We start from the raw sequence: 22,372 nt of genomic DNA on the forward strand, positions 1-22,372 counted from the left end.
AAGGTGGCATTGTCCCGGAATAGTGACATAACCCTGCTGGTCTGATTCATGGTTGTGATAGTCACCCGTACATCTTGGGCGCAGAAGCTAAAGGGACTTAGAGAGTGTGCCTTGCCATTGTGAAGGATGCCATCTTGTTTTCCAAAGGGAATTACATTGGCTCTACTAACTGTACGTCGGCACAGTTCAGCTCAATCTCATCTGTAGTCAGTGATAAATTTGATGCCATCTTCATCATTATTTTAATGCTTTGACCTGGGACCACACTAATGGGCCCTGAAGTCTTAGTCTGAGTCAATTAGCCATTTACACTTGCCTTCAGTTTTCGCCAAACTGATCTTTTGACACCAATATTTAGCCTTTGAGCCTAATGATGCTTTAATTTATGATGATTGGTCCTATGCTTGGGTCCTTTCCTTCTCTCTGCAGCACATCTGTAGGCTTTTCACCAGCTTATCCTCCTGCTTTTACATTCACATACAGTACATACCCCAGCCACTGCAGAATAGTCAGTCCAAAAATAAAACAAATCAATCACAAAATATCCCACTGATTTACGACTCCTTCCAATTTGTTGAGAACTAGTGGGAGGCCCCTGTAGTAGAGACAGTCACTTACTAAAACTGTATGTCATTAAACAAATGCAGATTATTTTTGTGTCAATATTTATGGAGGTGTACAATATTAATTGATTTTTCTTTCAGTAATTTACATATACCGCATACAAAGGCCTTGTTTACAGTACTGTCCTGTGTGTCCTAAGATTTCTCTGACAGCCCTCCAGTTTGGGTTGGCTGATAGACCCTGCCTCCATCAGCAGGTTCATTTGATTGTTTTCAAACTGGATGCAGTCCTGAGACTTTGGGCTGTCTGTGCTTCATGTGCAGGTGAGGTGATGTCTTGCAGGTTTGCCAGCTTTACTTCAGTTCTGACAGTAGCTGCACTACAGTGTGTGCAGGGGTTGGGCTCGAAACTGCCTCAGGTGCAGAGTAAAAAAGGCCTGGGGTGGGAGAGGTGTTGTGTGTCTGTAAGAGCTGGTGGTGGTTGATCCAGGGATGAGTGAGCTGGCAGCAGGCTGCCCTCCTTGGGCAGGCCTCAGGCGATGACTGCTCTCACTCTCATTACCAGCATGTGTTTGTGGTGTGTGTGTGTCCAACATCATGGGGGAGGGGGGTGTTAGTGAACAAGCTCCTCTGTACCCAGAGGATTAGCAGCACTAAGGCACTGATAGCAAGAGTGATACTGTCTTAACTGTTTAAGGGCTTGATCCTACGTGCTCTGGAGAGTACTGCACACCAGCATGGTGAGCACAGGGGTAGCAGTGCACTCCGCTAGGATTCTTTTTGCTGTTCCCGGTCACCCATGGACACTAAAGGATGGGTCCCATTTTCCTTTCCCATTTTAAATTGAAACTGCCTGTTATCAACAGGCTCAGTGTTTATTTAGAGATGGCATGATTAACTTGTCATGAGCTGTAGACAGAAGATGCAGACGGAGTCCATTAGGAAGGCATTAAATTATACATGAGGAAGGTAGTAGAAAGAACCCTAAATTGAATAGAAAATGGATGAGGCAAAGGGACAGAGAGAGCAAGAGAGAAAACTTTCTGTTTTTTCTACATTAGTTTTCTAAATAAATCAACCTGTTCTCGTTCTTTGAATACTTTTCACTGGGATCTTTAATGGCTTTACACCATTGCAAATGAAGAATAATGAGCCTACAAGGTCAAATGTACCATTCATTTGAGAGGGAAAACAGCAAAAGGCTCTGATCCAGTCATTGTAGGCACATACATAGCTCACTCTCAGATGCACAACTAGTAATTGTAATAAAAATTGTAATCTAATTGTGTTACAGAGCCCTTGTGAGCCACTGCACCAGCCAGGGACATGCAGACAGAGTGAGATTTCAGTGCAGACACATCCTGCACCAGTAGCCTGTTTGTTGCAGCGGTAAACACAGGCTTGCTCTCCAGCCCAAAGGCTTCTTCAGCTACGTTCCAGTTCACTGGGGTAGATCAAATGAGCATTCTGTCCTGGGCATTGAAGCACAAGCTCTCAGCTGAGGACACTAGAGACATCCGGAGAACACAATATTACACCAGACAGTAAGTGTTGAATACAGTGGAGCTGCTACTGGTAGCTGTGGTTACTTCTGTATGAGGACAAAGGCAAGCATATCCGAGGCTTTGGAATGTTCCCTTATATTCTGCACATACCCCATCAGCCTATTAATGTGTGTCACATTACTTTTGTGCTGCTGCCTATATGTCTAGAGGTGCTGGCTTGAGTATTCACAGGACCTGTCCAATGGGAAGTCTGCGTCAGCTAGGGTGGTTCTCAGATGCTAAATAATGGATCAGCCTCTCTGCAGCTCCACGACAGTACTGTCCGATTGCAGAGATTGTGAGTGAGGCTGTGCTACTGACCTTGGTGGCATGTGGAATGGGGGGGGGGGGGGGATTTAATCTATCAGGAAGTATTAGCAAGCTGAAGATGGTGGGAAAAGTGCTGAGAGTCACTCTGGATAAGACTGTCTGCTAAATGAATGTAATGTAATGTAAAAGTGAAAGGATTTGACCTGAAACACTTGTGAGAGTGTCAGTCACAAGGTCAGCAAAGCTTTCACTTCTTCATTCCCCTGCTCTTTGATTTGTACATTTATTCCTTTTAAAATTGTCTTATATCATTGATAAAGCATGAATAGTATCAAAAAGATAGTATGTAAATTGAATGACTGAATTGACTGAATTTTTTAAAGCAAGTTCAACTGACAGAATTTCTTTTAACATTTTTTTTCCAAGGTAAGGTCCATGTCCTTTTAGGAATGACATTGCATTCAGGAAGTCTCAGTCTCTGCAAAATACTATCATTAGCAGTCTTTCTGCTTCCAAATTATTATATTAATTAAGAAAGTGTCCTTATTAGACCGCTGTGAGGGATGAGCCTCCTGCCTTCAGAAATTGTGTACATAGTGCATCTGCCGAAACTCCTTCAGTGTGGAAACTCCATGGTTTTATTTTATTTTAAATGTTCCTTATTGTAATAATAATTTTATCTTGCAAATAACTTAAAAGTGTCCATATTTACATTTGCAACAGTATATGAAAGTATAAGAAAGACAGTATAAACTCTGTGCTTGGTCAAAAAAATTGAAATTCTGAAACATTTTTTGGCTTTTTTTAGGCTCACCCTATTTATGTTTAATTGCAGTAATCATTTTTACAAAGTCAGCTAGTGTGTGTCTTTGTGTGTGTGTTTATGTATGCGTGATTGTATGTATGTGTGAGTTTGTATGTATGTTAGCGCATGAATTTATTCAGCATTATACAAGTTGTAACACAATTTGCACAACAAAACTATTTACCAGTTACTAAAACTAATTACTTGACCTCTTCAGCAAGGCATCTTAGTAATGTTATACATACTATAAATGCTTTATAATTGTCTTATGTATTTCAAGAATTACGTCTAAACTTTGAGCTGCAATTCACGACAGAATACGGGGAGCTCCGCACCCTCCAAATACGAGTACCATTTCCCCTGTCGAGTGTTCCTCTTTTTACATCGGAGGGCTATAAGCGGGGGTCTCGCTCGAGCATCACTTCCCCTTTAATTAAAGCTTCATGTCTGATCCTCAGAAACGCAGTAGCTGCAAGACGGGGACTTCAGCAGCATCAGTGCCGTAGCTACATGGCGAGCTAACTAGCAAGCAGACTAACTGCCTGCGGTGCTTAAAACATAAAGACCTTTTCTGAGAACTCATATGATGCAGCCGGCTAGCTAAAAGCGTTGACGTTTTTCCTGCGACAGTAACGTAAGCTATCTGTGGCATTTGCAACAAAACCCTTCCTTCATTGAAGCATTAGAGATATCGTACGTTGCTTTCATACCTAGCGATCTTTGATTTGTAAGGCTAACTAGCCAACTGGCTAGCAAATTGGAAGAGATGTAGCAAGCTATTTTGTGAATTTGATTTATTATTTGAATAGGGTACGACCGTTACTGTTTTTACCACGATGAACTGCGTTGCAATGAGAATTAGCTAGCTGGCTAGCCCGCTGCATGGAGAGGTCCGTATCTTCTCACCCAGCGTGTCAGGGAATCCGCGCTTGTTGACCCGGCAACCAGATCCTCACTTGCAGCTAACCTTATCTGGGTCTTCTGGAAAGGACAAGTACGCTTTCTAGCTGCATTTCAACCCACATGCACGCCTCGTATGTCAGTTTAATCTCGGGGGAACCAGGAGATGCTCGATCATGTTTTGTGCGGACGAGGCAATGAGATGTGACTCAATCGGAATAAAGGTACACTGATTTGTCAGTCATCTACAATCTTTGAACGCTTCATTTCCGGACCTTAAGATGACGAGGAGTTTACGAAGACTGGTACATCTAGTGCTGTTTTGTCCCCTTTCCAAAGGCTTACAGGTAAGGACAGTTGTCTAAATTCATGGAGAATATGACATTCGCAAGATATTTTGCAAGCCTGGTAGCATAAACTGTTCGCTAGTGAGCTAACTATATATTTACTAAGGGACGCACTTCACAGTTACCATTTGCTTGAGCCCATTCCAAAATGATCTGCAGTGTCAGGCATAAATTAAGCAGCGAGTTAAATGTGCATCGGAGGAGCTGTGTAGTGGACACTAATAATTATGCATTGTTATCTTATGATAAAGTGGGCTCATTCATCGTGCAAAAGAAACAGGTTCCTGATGATATGTCTGTAGCTAACATTAGCCAGCCATTCTCGTGGATTCAGCCTGCTGGGCTCAAACCGTAGTTAATACAGAGATCAAAGAAAGGACCTCGGTGTAATACAGTTGTAGACTATTACTAAAAGTTATAAATTTACTACGTTATTTAAAAAGAGTATTACTTCTGAAAGCCCAGATTGTGCTTGCCTGTCAAGGTGCTCATCTGATGGTACTGACGTCCAAATTTGACCCCTCGGGTGATTTTTGTCCTGTCGGCAAGCGATGGTGTTTGTATGATGAGGAAGTGTTAAAGAAATTGTTTTCCACATTTAGGAAGACAAAACAAAAACAGTGGCTGTCGCAGTTGTATGTAACTGTCACAATTTCGGACGGCGTCCAGTTCAGTTTTACGGCATGACCCAGTTTTGAAAATGACCCCCCTAGGCTATTCTGTGTAGATGGTCTATGACAGAAATGTGTAAAACAGTATTTGCTCTTATATACATCCATGATGGTACATTATCAACATTATAATTCTAAAATCTACAGTACATTGATAAACACTGCCGCGCATACAGAGGGGCATACAGCCCCTCTTCAGTTGTTACAGATGATTGTTATGGTTCTGTGTGCAAGGGTATAGAGTACACTGAACGGTAACATTAAAATGCAGGTAATTATGTCAGAGGTAATTAGGACTCAGAAATGATGCAAAAATGTGCGTTTTTCTGTGTTTTAGGGTGTTTAAGCTGGATAAGCTCTAAACCCAAACAGTGTGTCTGTTATATCTTGCATTTATGGCCTCGCTACGTCGGGATTTAACACAGTTCCATCGCTGACACAATCAAGTTTTTGTTGAGGATCTGCATGTCAGTTAAAAAGGAAATGAGTAAAATATAACGAAATAAGGGATTTTACTAGCTTGTTCATTCTTCGACTCTAAGCACGTTGTATACCCAGCTCAGCACTGTACAGACACAAAAGCGTGCAGGTTGATATTTTTTGTGACTTTATAAGGGACTGACGTCCCAGTGAAGAAATTGGTGCAACCACGGTTTTCTGAAACGCTCCAGGACGCAAATGTTAGGCCTAGCTGCTGTTGCAGTGCTGTGAAATGAGCTGCCCAGCGGTTTTATCTTATGGCGACAATTTGGTAATGGTGCAATCTGTCATTGGGAGAACAGAATTTGATTCAGAAAGTTTTTTGACACAGTGAGTTAACGTTTATGTGCGATTGGAATGCCATGTTTGGACGTGGAGTTTTCGAACTGTTGTGACAAAAAGGAAAAGTTATTTATTCCTAGCTAATCATGGCATATGCATATTTATTCATTCATATAGCCTACTCGCCAGTACCTTATCATCGTTACATTAGCGAAATGAAAAAAAAAATCTTACTAGCTTGAAGCTCTGTGAGAATTACGATGATGATTAAAAAGAAGAAAAATAACGTTAATACGCAACGTTATTTTACTGTAAGAAGGCAAGCGTGGGAAAGAGACAAAGCAGCTCAAAGCAATGGAATAAAAGATTTGACACAGTCGTTCTAACGTTGATTGTGGAATATAACTGGGCTCGGGAATGCAATGAAAGCTGTTCCTACAGCATGCATCACTTGTTACTCTCCTCAGTGTAGTGTAGTTACATGAGTAGTCTACATGACAGGTGAGCCTAGAAGCATGAAAAATTCTTAGGGACTACTTACAATACGCTGATTTAATTTATTAATTTGGTAGTTAAGCGAGACCCCTTGCCGGTTTGGTTGTAGTAAGCTTAATCTTTTATTTACAATTTATTTTAAGAGGCTTGCTCTTTGCCGTCCTCTTTTCACGTTAATGTTTAGGTTTTGAGGCTTTTGTTGCAAAGGCATTCATTTTAAACTACCATTTGTTTTCTTTGGGTTTAGGGTTTTAAAGTGTAATTTAAGAACATTACTGACATGGAGAGTGACCTTCATATATACTGAAGAGATGTCCTGGCCTTTGGCCCCAATTCATCTTTTGCTGCTTTCTAATATAAAAAGCCCCAAAGCATTGTATTATAACCCAGCCAGAAAATTAGGCCTTGCCCTTTTGATACTGCATATATATATATATATATATATGCGCAGTATTTTTTATTTTTTATTTTTTTTTTTTTTACAAATGAGTGGTAATTGGGTTTGCTTAAGTCTAGTTTTAACCAGATCATGCAGTTAGGTGTAGGGATATCTAAATTGCTTCTCTGCTATGTAAATGAATTCTCTAAACATCTTACATGTGTGTAAAAGAAGCACTGGACATTTCTGTCAATGAGAGAAAGAAAAAAACAAAATAAAAATGTATGCAGTCTGTCTTATAATCATAATTTGAGGTGAAAAAAATCTATCCTAAAAAACATCTGGAAGCATTTTGAATTCTGTGCAGAGAATAAAAACCTGGATTGTGGGCTCATGCAAGTTTAGTTTGCTCTCCATTGCCCTCAGCCTCTGTTCTGGGAAATTCTAATGGAAGGAGAGGTAGGGTATAGGTGCTGCAGATGCTGGAAGAGATGGAGGCATATCTGTGAGTTAATGGAGCAGTGCAGGAGAGTCTTTGATACATCATGAATATTAGCACAGTCAAGTGCGTTGTTCACTTCGAACCTGCAACACCCAGTGTCAATATTTATTGGGTGCCATTGCTGCAAGTACTCTGCAAATGGATTTACACAGTAGTATATTCAGAATTTTTAAGAGTGTTAAAGCTAAGTTCTTACAGTGAATATCATTCTCCCACAATATGGAGTACCTATTTTGTATTCATAGCTCACAATCATGACTTCTTAAATAAAAAAAATTAAGTCTGAAAACCTTATAAAAGAAACTCCAAAACTTTATATAGGCTAATGCGTTTGGTATGATTTTTGTCTTCCCAAATACATGCATGGCAGCCTATTGGAGATACGGGTGACATAATGTATTCAGCCTGGAGCGTAGCTTAACGTTTGTATTAGTGGAAAATGCATACAAAAAGGAGGAGAAAGAAGCATACACACACTTACTATCTTCTCTGATTGCAAGCAAGGTTAGCTACCAGGGCACCATTCTGGCTGGATGACTGCTGCTTGCTAGATAACGTCACACACTTGACAAGAACAAATGTTTGCTGGTACACCAGTCACTCTGTATTCATAATGTTGCCTTTTACATTAATCTGAACATTGCCATTAGAAAAACAGCCACAGAAAATCTTCCATGTCTCATCAGATTTTCCATGGAAGAGACAATCCTACCATTGTATTTATTTTATCATGCACATCTCTAGTGCTTCCCATTTTTTAGAGATGGTTTTTAGCAATAGTGAACTCCTCAGTTTGTGACAACCAGCCTTCACAATCTTTCTGGCCTTGTCACCTGCTTTTTACGTCTTCTACAACAGAGCAATGTGATGTAGTAACGCAGCAGCTGCACCTGCTTGATTTGCCAGTGTAGAAGAACATCTGTCGCTAGGGAGAAGTGTTCTGCATATCAGAAGATATATCACCTGCTGTACCACCCTAAATATCACAGGCAGTTATGCAGTTACCTGTGAAGAGTCTCACACAACAAAATTAGATTTAACAGTGTTTGAGAAGAGGCGTACACAATTTTACTTATTTATTAATGTGTTTTTTAAATACACTATTTCTCCTAATAGTGATTGAGGAAGACAGGAATCCTGGAGTGCAAGCTGTTATGCTCTCAACTCAGAAATATCGATTCAGATCACAAAAACTGTAGCTGGCTGACTGCCTCTGCTTGGTAATGATGCAGACAGCATTGCAGCTGGATAATTCTATGCCAACATCACTTGTTGTTGCTATCAAAAAAATTGTAGGAAGGCAGTCTACATCGTAAGGGCAGGCAATGTGCTGTATACATGACGATATGTCCATTTACATCGCCTAGACGTGTTTACTTTTCATGAGGTAGAGCCCAGGACCAAAGGCTATGGTAGGAGTCAGGAGTATGTACCCTATAGGCAGATTGTGGTATAGTGAGGGGTCTGAGATATCAATTTTTGATATCCATCCTGAGTGTGCAGAAAACCTAGCTGGCTAATGTGTGTTGCGTTTAATGTATCTGCAGGTATGTGGAACAAAAGCTACTCCAGTGTTAGAGAAAATCACTTATATCCCCTTGTTAAAGGTGTCATTTTGGTCTACCCATTTAATATATTGAGAAGACAAATCACTCTCTCTGACTTTAGCTTTTCCTGATCAAGACATTACAGTAATATATAATATAAATTGCTTGCTCTAGCTGAACTGTAGTTGATAATTCAGAATTGGATATCAAACAGATTTCATTCTTCTAATATCAATACAGAACCATTGTATGGACATTGTGCTCCCTGCTTCTGTTCTGAGGACAGGATTGTTAATAGCTTGCTCTGAGTTGCTTGACTGTGAAGTCATATTGTTTCTTGAGTTTAGCTGTTTATTTTTAGAAAACTCAAGCGAACTCATCTGGCTGTGTTTTTGTTTTGGCTAGAAGTCAGCTATAATAATAACTTCTTTTTGCTATTGGCTCAGTTGTTACTGTATATTGTTATTTGGAACTATGTTGCTGTTAATTTAACATGATCTTGCATACACCACCTTAGCAAAGATTTTGAGCTAGCTATTGTACTTGTAAATATTGTCACGTGTAGTTTGCAAAAATATTAAATTGATTGGGCACTAATCAATTATTCCAAGCATTCAGTGGGGAAAACATTCATTCAGAATCTTAATTATATCATAAGTAGGCTGTGCAAATAAACTTGCTTGATGTCATTATCAGACTGTTTTGTTGATTAGCATAAATTGTTGAATTGTACAAAATCTACAAAATCTACAAAATTGATATTGTATGCCCATTTTGGGTATGAGAATGAGAATGTATGTATGTATGAAAATAACATATTTTGAAATATAATAGTTTCATGTTCTCTCCACTAATAGGCTAGGCACTGTTGCGCTCAGGCAGCAGAACATGGGTGAGTCATACCTAGGTTTTGAAGTATCAAGCTCAAATTGTTTTCAGCATTTAAGTATTCATTGATATTGTCTTTTTGTTTGTATAAAACAAGCATTTTATTGAACCATTTCAGTTGGAAGTCACACACGAGGTGTGCAGATTTAAGGGGATGTAGCTTAGTGTAGATTGATTATGTGTGGAAATAGTGTTACATAAAAAGAATGTCTTCATTTACATTTTTTTAACGCTGAAGCAGGACACCTTTGCTCCTGTGTTGAATTGGTAGTTGATACATTTATACATGCTCTTCCAGCTTACTTTTCTTTCTTTCTTACAGAGTGATTTGGATTGTGTACTGTAGTGAACTGTGCTCTTCTGTGCAGGTCGATCATTAATTAGGTGGTTATCTAGAATGGTTTAACCTGGGTTAAGTGCTTTCTACACCCATATAGAGGTCATGAATGTGTCTGCCTGGCATAATGACATGTATTGCAGTAGGCTCCTTTTATGTGGCGAAGGCCATTGTGCTTGTACTGTGAATGTTTTAATTAAATTTTTATTATTATTAATTTGCACTGCTTAATACAAAACAATGTATTTGGGGTAGAATCTAAATGCAACCACAAAGTCCACAGCTTTGTCTGCTAACTGCTTTATGCTGAAAAAAGAGATTAGAGAGTTGCACAAATGACCTTTCAGGTGGGGTTGAGTATATGTTGATGACAGGTTGTTTCACACCTCAGTCTTAATAATGTTGAATTTGAAAAGCTCTGCTGCCCTCATTTAACATTAACACCGAGCAGCCTGCCTGTGGGAATGAGTTTGCCTGTGTCAATTCTTCTGCTGGTCAAAAGATGGATTGAGGTTGTTTCAGTGCTGAAATAAAGATGGTCATCAGTCATAAGGTCTATCTGCAGCCATTGAGTGCAACACTTTTTAGTTAATAGGTGCAATCGTGAAGATTTATGCAAAGGCTAAAAATGAAAGAGAGATCAGCTCCCAGAAAATTAGCATCCCTTCCTGTGATGTTTGAAAGTGTGTTTGTGTTGCGAGGGACAGCAGCTTGTGCGAACACATTTAGGAGGTGGGGGTGGGGACAGGGGCCACTAGCTGGAGGGATAACAGATTCTGATAGCATGTGCAAAACGCAGGTCAGTTGTGATTAATCAAGGGAAGAGGAAGACACAGAGCTCTCAGTGCCCGGCAGCACGTGAGCTATCCCTCCTGACGCATTTTGTTGTGCTCGGCTGCACCGGCCACCTGCTGAGGGAGGACCGGCCTGACGCCGCTGGCCATGCTGGGGCGCGTCTCGGACAGCAGGGGTCCCGGGGGGAGCCGACCACCCGTGAGCATGGGGCAACTACGGGCCAGGAGGTGTCTTCACCTTCAGCCGACCCACCCTCTGGATGGGAAAGGAAATGAAGCCGGAAAGCAGAAAGGGAGATGCTCTCGTGTAGCCATCAATGGCACTGTTTCTCTTATTTTCGCTTTTACAGAATTACAGCCCTGAAGTAGTTAGGAATGAGCTGCTCTGAAATGGAGTGCTTTGGAGGAGCAGGGCAGGATGCAATGAATCGCCATAAGAACCATTAGATTGCATTACGTTATATTGTCATTATTATATTTATTGTCATTACACAGGTTACAATTTTTACATGTTTACATTTATCCAGCTGGATATTTACTGAGGCAATGCTGGATTAAGTACCCAATGGTACCACAGCAGTGCCCCAGAGGGGAATTGAACCAGCAGTCTTTTGGGTTACAAGCCCAAACAATAACAGATAATTGCAATAACAGATAATTGCTTCAGATGCATCCTATGAAGAGAAAACACAACAGCTGAATACAAATGTGCCCATTGTGATATCAGTCAGAGTGAACTCATGTCCCATTTTCCATAGGTGCATTTGTTCCCAAAGTGTGGGTAGACTTTTTCTGTGTAGGATTGGTTCGAAGTCACCTTATCACACCACCGTGCCTGCTTAAACAGCTGAAGTCACTTTCCCCAAACTTAATTACCTGACGGACCAAAGAGGCAGTGATTACATTTTGTTCAGGATCTCGTTGCACGAGCCCAGCCACAGGGCATCCATCACAAGGTTATTGCTATGTGTTGGAAAATGAATAGTTTGTATCAGGAGAACTATTTGTTTTATTGACTTGAGGCTTGGCTGATTTAACAGCTCTCCCAGTGGGCATTCGCTTTTGATTTACAAATAAATGAAATCGGTTGAAAATAGGTCAGACATTTTCAGGGGGTGAAAGTGCGTCAGCTAGCCCAGTAAAACTAGTGTTGAAGATGTGAGAGGTGTAGCGTTCTGTGAGGCCGAAGTGCACCTTTGATGCGTGGAATGTGTTTTTGCCAAAGTAGTGCAGCCCGCTAATCCCCGTACATGGTGGCGGCAGTCAGCGTCATGAGCACCCGTCCTGCACGAGCGCGAAAGGGATAGTATTATTTTCCCTTTTTCCCCATTTTAAGCTGTCAGCATGTGTTTATGTGGCATTATCTTGGTCCCTGCCTGAGCCCGCTCCCCTGTTGCCTCTTTTCCCTGCAGAGCCGTCTCCCAGCCATCAAGGTGAAGTACCTGTTCCTGGTGTGGCTGGGAATCCTGGTGGGCAGCTGGGTCATTTACATGCACTACTCCACCTACTCCGAGCTGTGCCGCGGACACGTCTGCCACATGGTCATTGTAAGTGGACTGTGCCCCTCCTCTTTCATATTGTCACCAGCCTTTTTATTCATGTGATCAGGGACAGAGAACTCTGAAAGAGGGCTTAAATTCTGCATGCCTGCCTATAGCAAGGACACTTATACAATTAACTGTCAAGACTTAACTGAAGCAAGTCAGGCCCTCCAGTTCACATGATACAACAGATACAGATAAATCACAGACATACCTGTTTTAGTTTTAAAAGGTGTGTCCTTTTAAATCCTACAGTTAGGCAGAGGCACCCTAATGAAGTTGTTCTGATTGTTCTTGTTATTTTTCTAACAGGTCAGTTGTTTGATTTTTCCATGGCATGCTTGTGTGTGTGTGTGTGTGTGTGTGGGGGGGGGGGGGGGGGGGGGGGGGCATAGGGGCATTGCATACTCAAAAGCATACTCCCGTGCTACCTTTTTTGGATTGAATACTCAAAAGCAGTACTTTTTGGTACAGTAGTGTATAGGTACCATACTTCATTTCATTGCATTCATTCAATTCAGAAAATGTTCAGTATTCACCAGTTAGATGCAGAATCTTAAACTTGACACTTGGTTGTCTCATATCAGGAGGGACAAATTGCTATGGTAACATAGCAGACACCTGCCAATCATGCTGTCTGAAGTAATACTTTTACTTTGGAAGATAAATGACAATAAATCTGAAGTGATTCCTCAAAATTGTAAAGAATGTAGTTCATATATAGAGGGCAAAGGCAAGTGTCCTTGGTAACAAATTGGGGTTAACAGGTCACATGGAAAGAACACTCTATGTAATTTCTTATTGATTTTTTTTCAAAAATCTTCCCAGACCCATATAGTACACAGATAGTACAAAGCTGAAAATCTGCTCACCCCAACTCATTTTATACATTGGCACACATGATATTTTTATGATCCCTTTCATAACTTCTTGTATAAAATGCATTATTGCTTCTACCAAATTTAGCTACAGCCTTAGCATATTTACAAGCAATTTCAGTGTATGGCACGACATGCAATATTAGAATGTAGAATATTTTGTCTCATTATAAACCACACAAGAAATGAGCCAGTGACTCTGTCATTCTCCCCTCTGACCTATAATTGCACACAGGGCTTTACAGAAGTTTTTTTGTGCCCTGCTCCAAGCTGTGTGTAGCTATATTTACTACTGTTAATATAGTCTGCTGTGGGGGCTGTTCACTGCTTATATTTTATCATTTGTACTTACATTAGACAAACACATTCAAACAATATAAGATTTTCTGTTAGTTTTTTCATTACATGGCAGTATGATTTAGGCACTTAATGACAAAGCTCAAAGTAGGAGAGTTAAACAGCCCCCGGAGTTAAATTACTCCAGCTATAAATATGATACAGGCCTTAACAAAGTCCTGGCTATAACTGAATCCCAGCAAGGTTGTTCTGACTTGTGCACACGTGTATTCCAGCCACCCCAGAGTTCAAGGAGTGCTCGGTCGAGTTAGCAGTAACCTCAGTGGAGGTGGAGAACCAATATCCTTTTAAGATATTTAGTACAGTCTTAACAAAGAGGTAAATCTGTTTTTTCCCTTAAGCTGAAAAGAAGCACACTCTTATAAAGTTCTTACTTTATTTGCCAATATTTTCCAAGGCTGTCCTCAAAGCATTGGTAGATGGCAATAAAATACAGCCTCCAAAAATAGAGACACGCTAACGTTTCTAACATGTAATGTACGTAAAGCAACTGAATTTTGGACTCAGACCTTACTAATTCTCCGGCTTAACCTTTTTTCATGTTGTTATTGCAGTATTGAAGCAGTAAGCTAGCTGGCCTGAGGTAATTGTGCTCCTGATGGGGTTCACTCCTGGTCAGGGAGGTTTTAGCTTGGCCCGGCCTATGTTTGTCACCGGGGTGCAGCCTGAATGTGGCACAGCCGGCAGAACGTCACTGCCAGGACCAGGGCCTTGTTCTCCCCCCTTATTACAGATTTAGGCGGCCTGCTTGCCTGGACATGGCCCAGGCTCAGGTTCCCGTGGATTAATAATGTTATTCCGTGGACACGGTGGAAGTCGGGCCCCTTGGACGCTCCACCCTGGGGGGGGGGGGTCTTTATGTGGCAGCGGGGCAGGAAGGAAGTCTGCTGCCTCGATCAGCTGCCTCCAGACCTGTGTGGGGGCTGGAGCGGAGTCCTTGCAGGGTTGGAATTTTTGTCGTTTGTCCTTGTATTGGACAGCTTTGTGGAGACCAGCCTAAGGATGCTCAGACAGCAAGTTGGTGAGGCACCTTCATTGCAGTTTCACCCTGTAGCTTTATTGCACTATGGTACTGGATCACCCTTAATCACTGTCACTGTTAATTACTGTCACTATTTGGTTTCAGTCATTTTACCTGTTGATAGGGAAGGTGTCATAATTTTTGCTCTTCCCACTTTCACCAAAAAAAACCCCAAATCTAATATATAATCTGATATAAAAATCTATCAGAATCACAAATGTACTTTAAAAAGGCACAGGGGAAAGCATCCTTAATTGCTGGCAAGAACAATTTTGCAACGCTGCTCTAAGCATGCAAGAAACATCCTTATTCCTGTTTCTGCATACGTTAGCGCTGCTGCCAAAATACTTTTGATGCACCTTTTTCAGTGTAGCTGAAGTGAAATCAAAGTGCGAGAAAGATGCACATTAAGCGGAGTTCTTCACAGTGGTTGTCAGTGGTTGAACCACTCTGTAGCTGTGACTGCAACTGTTTTGCTGTCACAGCGTCCTGTGTTGGCAGGTGTCCCCAGTGCCTTGTAGCAACTGTACCAACCATGTGTGATAAAACGGTGTGGGGTTTGCAATAAACCAGCACAGCCTTCTGCTAGGACTCCCTGCACAGAGCAGGGAGCCCTGTGCTAAACCATATCAGAATATGATGAGATGTCAAGCACATCGTGTTTGGCGAGGATGTCCAGGCTCCTGAGGCAATGCACTGCAGCAAAAGGACAGTGCGTTTTCTCACACTGCACAATATCACTCAAAGTCGGTGTTTTAGATTTCATCCACCTCATCATCCCCCGTAGGATTAAAAGGCAAGATTAGGTTCATGTGGTGTGTGGACATGCTAGAAAAATTACCTGTTCTAAATCTTACCCAGGGGAAAGTGTTCTTGTCCTCTTAGCTATTTTTGTGTTTTGAGAACACTTTGTGCTTAATGGTTGTTAATCTGCGGACAGGGAAATAACTCTGGAACAAACGATACACTGAAAGCTGAATTATACAAGTTGTGATGAAGATGTGCTCACTGCAGCATTGGATTGTGTGGTCTGAAAATTAACGCTGTGTCATTTCGGAAAAATGCACAGCCATCTGTAATTTAACCACTAATGATCTCTTAGGGCCAGTATCCTCTTAAAGTGCCGTGTTTAATAATATGGAGAGGTATATTCCAAGTGTAACGACTGTCTTGAAAATGTTCTCTCAAAATGTACCTTTTGAGTCCTGCAACAGCGTTTTCATGTCTGAGTTCAAAGGAGATCACCTCTTTGATCCGTGGACTGCAGTAGGACTGTAATATTCTGTTCAGCTGTGATTTTATAATGAGAAAGATGACCAGTGATACCTCGATAGAAAATGGGTCTGCCAGCCATCAGCCATACTACACAGAGTACCAAATCCATACCTGTAGTTTTGCAAACAGCCAGATAATACATGTAAAATGTGAAGAGTCATGCTGTCTCAATAATTATACAAATAATGTGATGTATCTGGCTGTATTACTTTCCTCTGTTGTGTATTCTGTCATTGTTCTTAAGAACGGGACAGAGTGTGTGACAGCCTTTGATGTCAGTAACTCAGGTCCTTAGATCTACACATTAGACACCTTCTGAAGACAGACAACAAACTGTCAGAATGGAAAAGACTGAATAATGTAAGTAAGTAGTCTCGCTGAACAGTCAACACCCTGTCAGTCTTCTATAGAAACGTGAATAACCCCTGTCCCCTGCTGTGGGCGGACCAATACTTAAGGCTGATTTTTTCTGTTCTGCTGTCACTTAGATTGATTTGTCAGACAGACTGTCTGAACACTCCCTTTTTGCATCTGCAGTTCAAGGTTTTGAAAATGTAAAATAGGTGAAGCGCTTTGTTGGGTTTTGATTTTATGCCTGTGGAAGGGTTCTTTGTACTTTGGTTGAACCTTACAACTTTGCAGTTCCAATCATGCAGATTTATTTGATATTCAGGGCAGTGGCTGGGCAAAGATGCTGCTTGACTTGCAATGAGAAGGTTGTGGGTTCAAGTCTTGGATGAGGTGATGCTGTTCTGCTCCTGAGTGAATACTGCACCAAAGTTGTTTTGGAAATACTCCAGTTATATATCTGGAACTGATAAAGAATATGTATGAGGGTTTCTTGCACACTAGCAAAGAAATTGTCAATTTAAGAGGGAATATAAACCAAAGGATTGGTTTCCTGAGGAGAAAAAAATACTGTAGGCTACATGTGGTGACAGATGTCCCTCACCTCCCAACTGCAATCAGAACAAAACAATCACGCATTGCCTATCTAGCACAAGAACTCAATCAATAATATACAAAAGGCAGACTCTATTTGTGAGGGTTTGTTTTCTGACACTTTCAAAATAAAGAGGAAATCAGTTTTTTCCTGTGTCATTTCAGGTGTGAAAGGTAGTGGCCCTTCTGTCTGAAGCAGAATGCCCTTGTCAGAGAAAGCACAAGAGGAGAGAGATGTGTCATCTATTTGGACAGCCAGCACTATTAATGAGAGATCCTTCCTTCCTCGGTCTGAATGTTTAAGCGGAGCAAGAATTAACATGTTTGGAGAGGGCCGTCACTGCTTTAAACACCCTTGGGGTGCTCTGTGCATGCACAGGGGCAGTGTACACGGCCAAATCTGAAATCTGTCCCCTCACTGGACAGCAGGGCCAAAGAGCTCTCCTGTAATTGGATGGCTCACGTCAAATGAGCCAGAAAAAGAATGTTGCCATGGCAACTGTAATACAATGCAGGAGGTCACTGCTCACAGTCCGCGTGTCCTTTTTGCCTAACAGTCCCACAGGCTGTAAAAGCAAAGGGAGTAAGTATAAAGTGCCCAAGTGTGTCCCGGAAGGCTGTGTGACCTTGCACCGGTGCGAGACTCATTCACCGCCTGCTATGCCTTAACACCTGCTGTGGAGACTGCTGTGGGCGTTCCTTTTGTTGATGGAGCTCCGCTTCCTGTTTATCTCCCCAGTGTGATCACTACAGGAGAGGCATCATCTCAGGGTCATCCTGCAAGTCCCTGTGTGAGCAGAACACCCTGACTCTCCAGCGCTGCATGTCCACCTCGCCCACGCACCAGGTACACCGTGCAGCAGACACTCTTAGCCACGAAACATCTGCAAAACTACAGCGTAGCACACTGAAGGCAGGAGTCTACCTCCTCTGCTCGCATCTGGGTTCTGCCGCAGACTGAAAATTCATCTGTTCAAACTGCTTCTTGGTTCAGCTAACACTGAACTCCTTCATGCTTTATTCTCAAAACACATCTGCAATGTCAGCAAACCTGCTCTTGCACCTACTTTGACACTTTACAGAATATGACATCTTGTGTAATGACTCACTAGTATATGGATAGTGTGGCTCTGCTCTTAGATTAACCTTCTTGTACACACTGTTGTAAGGATAAGAGTGTCTGCTAACTGACTAAATGTAAATGTAAATGAGTCTGATTTTGTCTCACCATTAAGGACAGATTTTGTGTTAAGTCAATAGTGTCATTATGCCAAGACAAACCAAAATTAACTGTTGGGAACAAGGGAACTATAGAAAGAGCCACTGGTTCAGGTGACGTGAGACCAAGGCACTCTGGGTAACCGGGTCTCTGGGCTCACAGGTTTATGGTGGTATCTGGAAGGACAAGCCGGTAATTATAAAGTGCGGGATTGAGGAGACGTTACGGGGTGATGGAGGTCCAGACTCTGTGCTGCGGCAGGAGATGACGCTCTTTGATAAACCAACCCGCGGCACCTCTATGGATGAGTTCCGGGAAATGCTCCACAATTTCCTCAAGGTTTGTGACTGCTTCCCCACCCACATAGTAATCTTATGCAATATCAAAAAAAAAACAAGTTTCGAGTTTCATAAATCAATCGCCGAAATTGAATTCCTTTAAAAATGCTTTTATCATTTATGATACAGAACCTAATGGTGGTAATATGAACCGAGGAGTGGAGAATACTGTACTGTAGAGGAGGTATACAGTCCCATATGTAACACTCCATTCGCAGGGAGGGATCCAAAGAGCACATCCCAGGAGGCTGAAGCTGTGCGCCAAAAATAGCCAAACTGCAGGAGCGCGAGCACCAAATAACATCAGTACAGTGCGTTTGCCTGCATTAAACAGAGCATGGAGTCAGGCTGTCTGATTTATCAGGCTAATTTACAATCCCTGAGTTATGGGCAGCCAGAGAAAGGGGACTCATATGGCAGTATACCATCACTGTGACAGAAGACTTTCATCTAATTAATGGTGGCTGGCTAAAGTAAGGTTCAAATTTAGTGTCTCCTCAGGAAATGCGGCTGGGTGTCTCACGGTCTGCTCTTTGTGTCCCTGGTGCAGTCCAATCTTGGGGAACAGCCTTCGCTGGGGACCCTGGTCGGGCGTATCATTACCCTGGCCGACGTCAACCAGGATGGCAAGGTCTCTCTGGCGGAGGCCAAGTCGGTGTGGGCGCTGCTGCAGGTCAACGAGTTCCTCCTGATGGTGGCGCTGCAGGAGAAGGAGCACACGCCCAAGCTGCTGGGCTTCTGTGGGGACCTGTACGTGACGGAACGGGTGGGCCACAGCTCCCTCTACAGGCTGGAGGTCCCACACTACCTGCAGCCGCTGGTGCCTGCCGCCCTCAGCACCAGCCTGAACCAGTGGCTGGCCCCAGCCTGGCCGCGCCGCGCGCGCATCACCATCGGACTGCTGGAGTTTGTGGAGGAGGTCTTCCACGGCTCCTATGGCAGCTTCTTCATGTGCGATGCCAGCCCCCGCCACGTGGGCTTCAACGCCAAGTATGACTGCAAGATGGCCGACTTGCGGAGCGTGGCGTCTGAGATGGCGGTGCGCGGCTTCCTCAAGGGCCGGCGCTGCGAGACCAACATGGACTGCACCTATGGCAAGGACTGCACCGCCACCTGTGACAAGCTGGTCAAGCAGTGCAACACAGAGGTGGTGCAGCCCAACCTGGCCAAGGTGTGCCAGCTGCTCCAGGAATACCTGCTGTTCGGTGCCCCGCCCGACCTGCGGCAAGATCTGGAGAAGCAGCTGCGCACCTGCGTGACGCTCAGCGGCCTCGCCAGCCAGATGGAGGTGCACCACTCGCTCGTCCTCAACAACCTCAAGACCCTTCTGTGGAAGAAAATCTCCAACACTAAATACTCCTGAAGCACAACAGGCCACACACTGTGGAACACAGACCGCACACCCTTCCCCCTCTCCCTCCCTCCCTGTCTCCAGGTTTGTTTCTTATAGAGGCATCTGAAGTCCTGTTAAATTATGCTGATTCAATGAACCACAAAGAAAAAAATGACTCTTAATCACTACTGATTTAATTATTTGCCAAACTCTTTTGAAGAGAAGAAATGTCTGTTAACTGAGTTCAGGTAAACCTGAAACTGTGGACTGGTCCTAGAGCAGTTACAGAAATACAACATACTATATCACTACCATACATCACTTTGCACCACAACCTCTGAGGATGATTTTTAGTGTTTGTCAAAGGAAAACCATGACTTATACATTTATGATGACTGTGTATCTGTTGCTAAGCTTTCTCAGGGCCATGCTTACATGACAGTTATATATGGTCTTGATAATGCAAAGCCTTTGGGTAACACACTGGACAAAGCATGCAGACGCTACTGTCTGGATAAAAAAAGGCTGTGTCACTCCCAGGGGCAATGTTTGCGTAGTGTATGCGTGTGTGTGTAACCGGAGAAGAGGCAGGATGGAAGTGTGTATATCTGTGTATAGACCAATTTTCTTTGTGGTTAAATGTAGATGAACCCTAGACCTGGATGAGGTGAAACACTCGGTTCCTGTATGTTTTTTCTAACCATATTATTCCAGTAAAGGCAGTTAGATAATATTACCAAACCAGAAATAAGTGTTAACCTTTTGTATTAAGAGCTCACAAACTGTAAATAATTTTCTTGAAAGCCAACTAAGAGTTCATCTTCATCCTCAAAATGGGAGAAAAAGTTGGAAGTCATTGTATTCCTCGTTTTGTCATATTTGTCATGTATTTCTCAACTTTACCAGTGTCTGACATATTTCAGGTCATGATAAAGTCTCAGGATGGATGGGACATCTACAAAACGACTGTCGTCACATTACTTGTCTTGGTATTGTTCTATATGTGGCTGTCTTGAGGCAAGTCCTCTGCAAAACTCTCTTCCTCAAAAAAGTTCTGCTCTGAATAAGGAACTCTGCCCATTCATAACTTAGTAAACAGCAGTGAAAATCCATTGATATGCGAGACATGGCGTACTATATGAGTATTTGATAGCCATATCAGTTGTAGGTGTGCAGTACTCCTCCCTGTCAGCATACATGTGTGGTTTGACCATTAGATTAATTGGACAATTTAGACCTCAGTTCAATTCTGCAATCCCTGTATTATAAATCTGGTTCCCTTTCTTTGATGTGCACCTTGACATTGGGTACAAGCTGTATTTCACCGCTGAGAGGATTTGCGATGTCCCACATGCCACCGCCAGGGGTGGTTCTGAAGAGTTTCTGGGATGCAGGGCAGGACCGAATGGGACTTGTTCCCTTCTCAGCTAAAGGGAATCTAGGGGAATGCTCCCATGTGTAATTTCTAAAATATACAGACTGTGCAATGCTATATTCTGGACTTCTGGGGGTTTTTTTTTCAGATAAACACTTTAAATTCTAAATGAGTCAGTGATTTTTTGATACATTTAGTGTAAATATTTCTGGAGCAGGTGCTTCATGCTGTCTGGAGCATGGTTCCCTGTTTCAAAGTCAGCTTAAATAACCTCCTGTGACTCATTTGTCACATATGGTCGAGCGCTGGGTATCAAATGAGAATATGAATATTACATAAGAAACTACTTGGAGCCACTGAACAAGAAACTGGAAAGTCCTCTCCATGACCTCAGAGTCATAAGGCACCCAATGTTAAAGGTCTTAAAATAAGTCAGTTTGGACTTAAGTTGAATTCTATTCATAATGCCTTGAGTGTAGGCAACTGAGATGGAATTCCATTATGTGACATCTTTGGGAAACAGTCTGTTCCAGCAAAAGATTGCCTGTAGTCTAATGAAAGGTTCAAAGGAATCGTCTTGCTGTGTAGGGGACCAGTTAAGACTCCAGCACAAGCCGGAAAGCCTCTGATCAAACACCAAAGACAGGCAGAATGGTTGGCTCTACACCATCCTTAGAGGTTTTCACTAGGTTTCTATTAGCCTGGTTTTGCCCCACACAAGGATACCACACTGCTACACCATTTCTTCAAATGCAATATGTTGACCACTGCAGAACTCGGTCCAAATGGAAGCCATTATGACTAGGGATGCACGATATTGGATTTTTGCAGATATTTGATATGCCAATATTTTCAAACTCATTTCGGCCGATTGCCGATGCCGATACTGATATATATAGATGCTGCGTAATTTAAAAATGGTCTCACTCCCCTCTGGAAGCAGAGAGAAGCTTAGCAGCACACAACTATCATCCTCACAGGGTGAGAAACCTAGCTAGGGGTCGGTCGAAACCATTAGGCCCTCCGTTCGAGTCCCAAAGCATGAGCTCGGCAATTGCGGGCTGTCTCGTTTCATTTCCCATTGCATTCTCTCCTTATGGAGCCGTGATATTTATTTTGAATGAGCAGAGACACAATAAAGTCACAGATAACATTATTCACTGTCCAGTGTCATTGTGTAAGGCCAAGTTCACACTACACGACTTTCAAAGTCAGCAGATCGCTGTACTGTTCACACTACACAACTTGCTGTCTTGTAATCGGGAATCTTGAAGTTGTTGTGGTTTGCA

The 22,372-nt window shown here is 42.4% G+C and overlaps 1 protein-coding gene across 1 annotated transcript; it reads left to right on the top strand.

Annotated features, from left to right (window-relative positions):
* Nucleotides 1-3,874: 3,874 nt before the first annotated feature.
* On the top strand, nucleotides 3,875-20,481 carry dipk1b (divergent protein kinase domain 1B). Its single transcript, XM_036529457.1, has 5 exons — nucleotides 3,875-4,429; nucleotides 12,217-12,351; nucleotides 17,558-17,665; nucleotides 18,200-18,376; nucleotides 18,926-20,481. The coding sequence occupies exons 1-5, from the start codon at nucleotides 4,364-4,366 to the stop codon at nucleotides 19,736-19,738; spliced, it is 1,299 nt and encodes a 432-aa protein (XP_036385350.1). The 5' UTR covers nucleotides 3,875-4,363; the 3' UTR covers nucleotides 19,739-20,481.
* Nucleotides 20,482-22,372: the final 1,891 nt, after the last annotated feature.

The sequence above is a fragment of the Megalops cyprinoides genome, chromosome 5 (assembly GCF_013368585.1).
Source record: "Megalops cyprinoides isolate fMegCyp1 chromosome 5, fMegCyp1.pri, whole genome shotgun sequence".
NCBI lineage: Eukaryota > Metazoa > Chordata > Actinopteri > Elopiformes > Megalopidae > Megalops > Megalops cyprinoides.

Coding starts and splice junctions, on each gene's coding strand:
- dipk1b (XM_036529457.1), top strand. CDS start 4,364: ATGACGAGGAGTTTACGAAGACTGGTACATCTAGTGCTGTTTTGTCCC. Junction 12,352..17,557: donor ACGTCTGCCACATGGTCATT/GTAAGTGGACTG, acceptor TTATCTCCCCAG/TGTGATCACTACAGGAGAGG. Junction 17,666..18,199: donor CCACCTCGCCCACGCACCAG/GTACACCGTGCA, acceptor CTGGGCTCACAG/GTTTATGGTGGTATCTGGAA.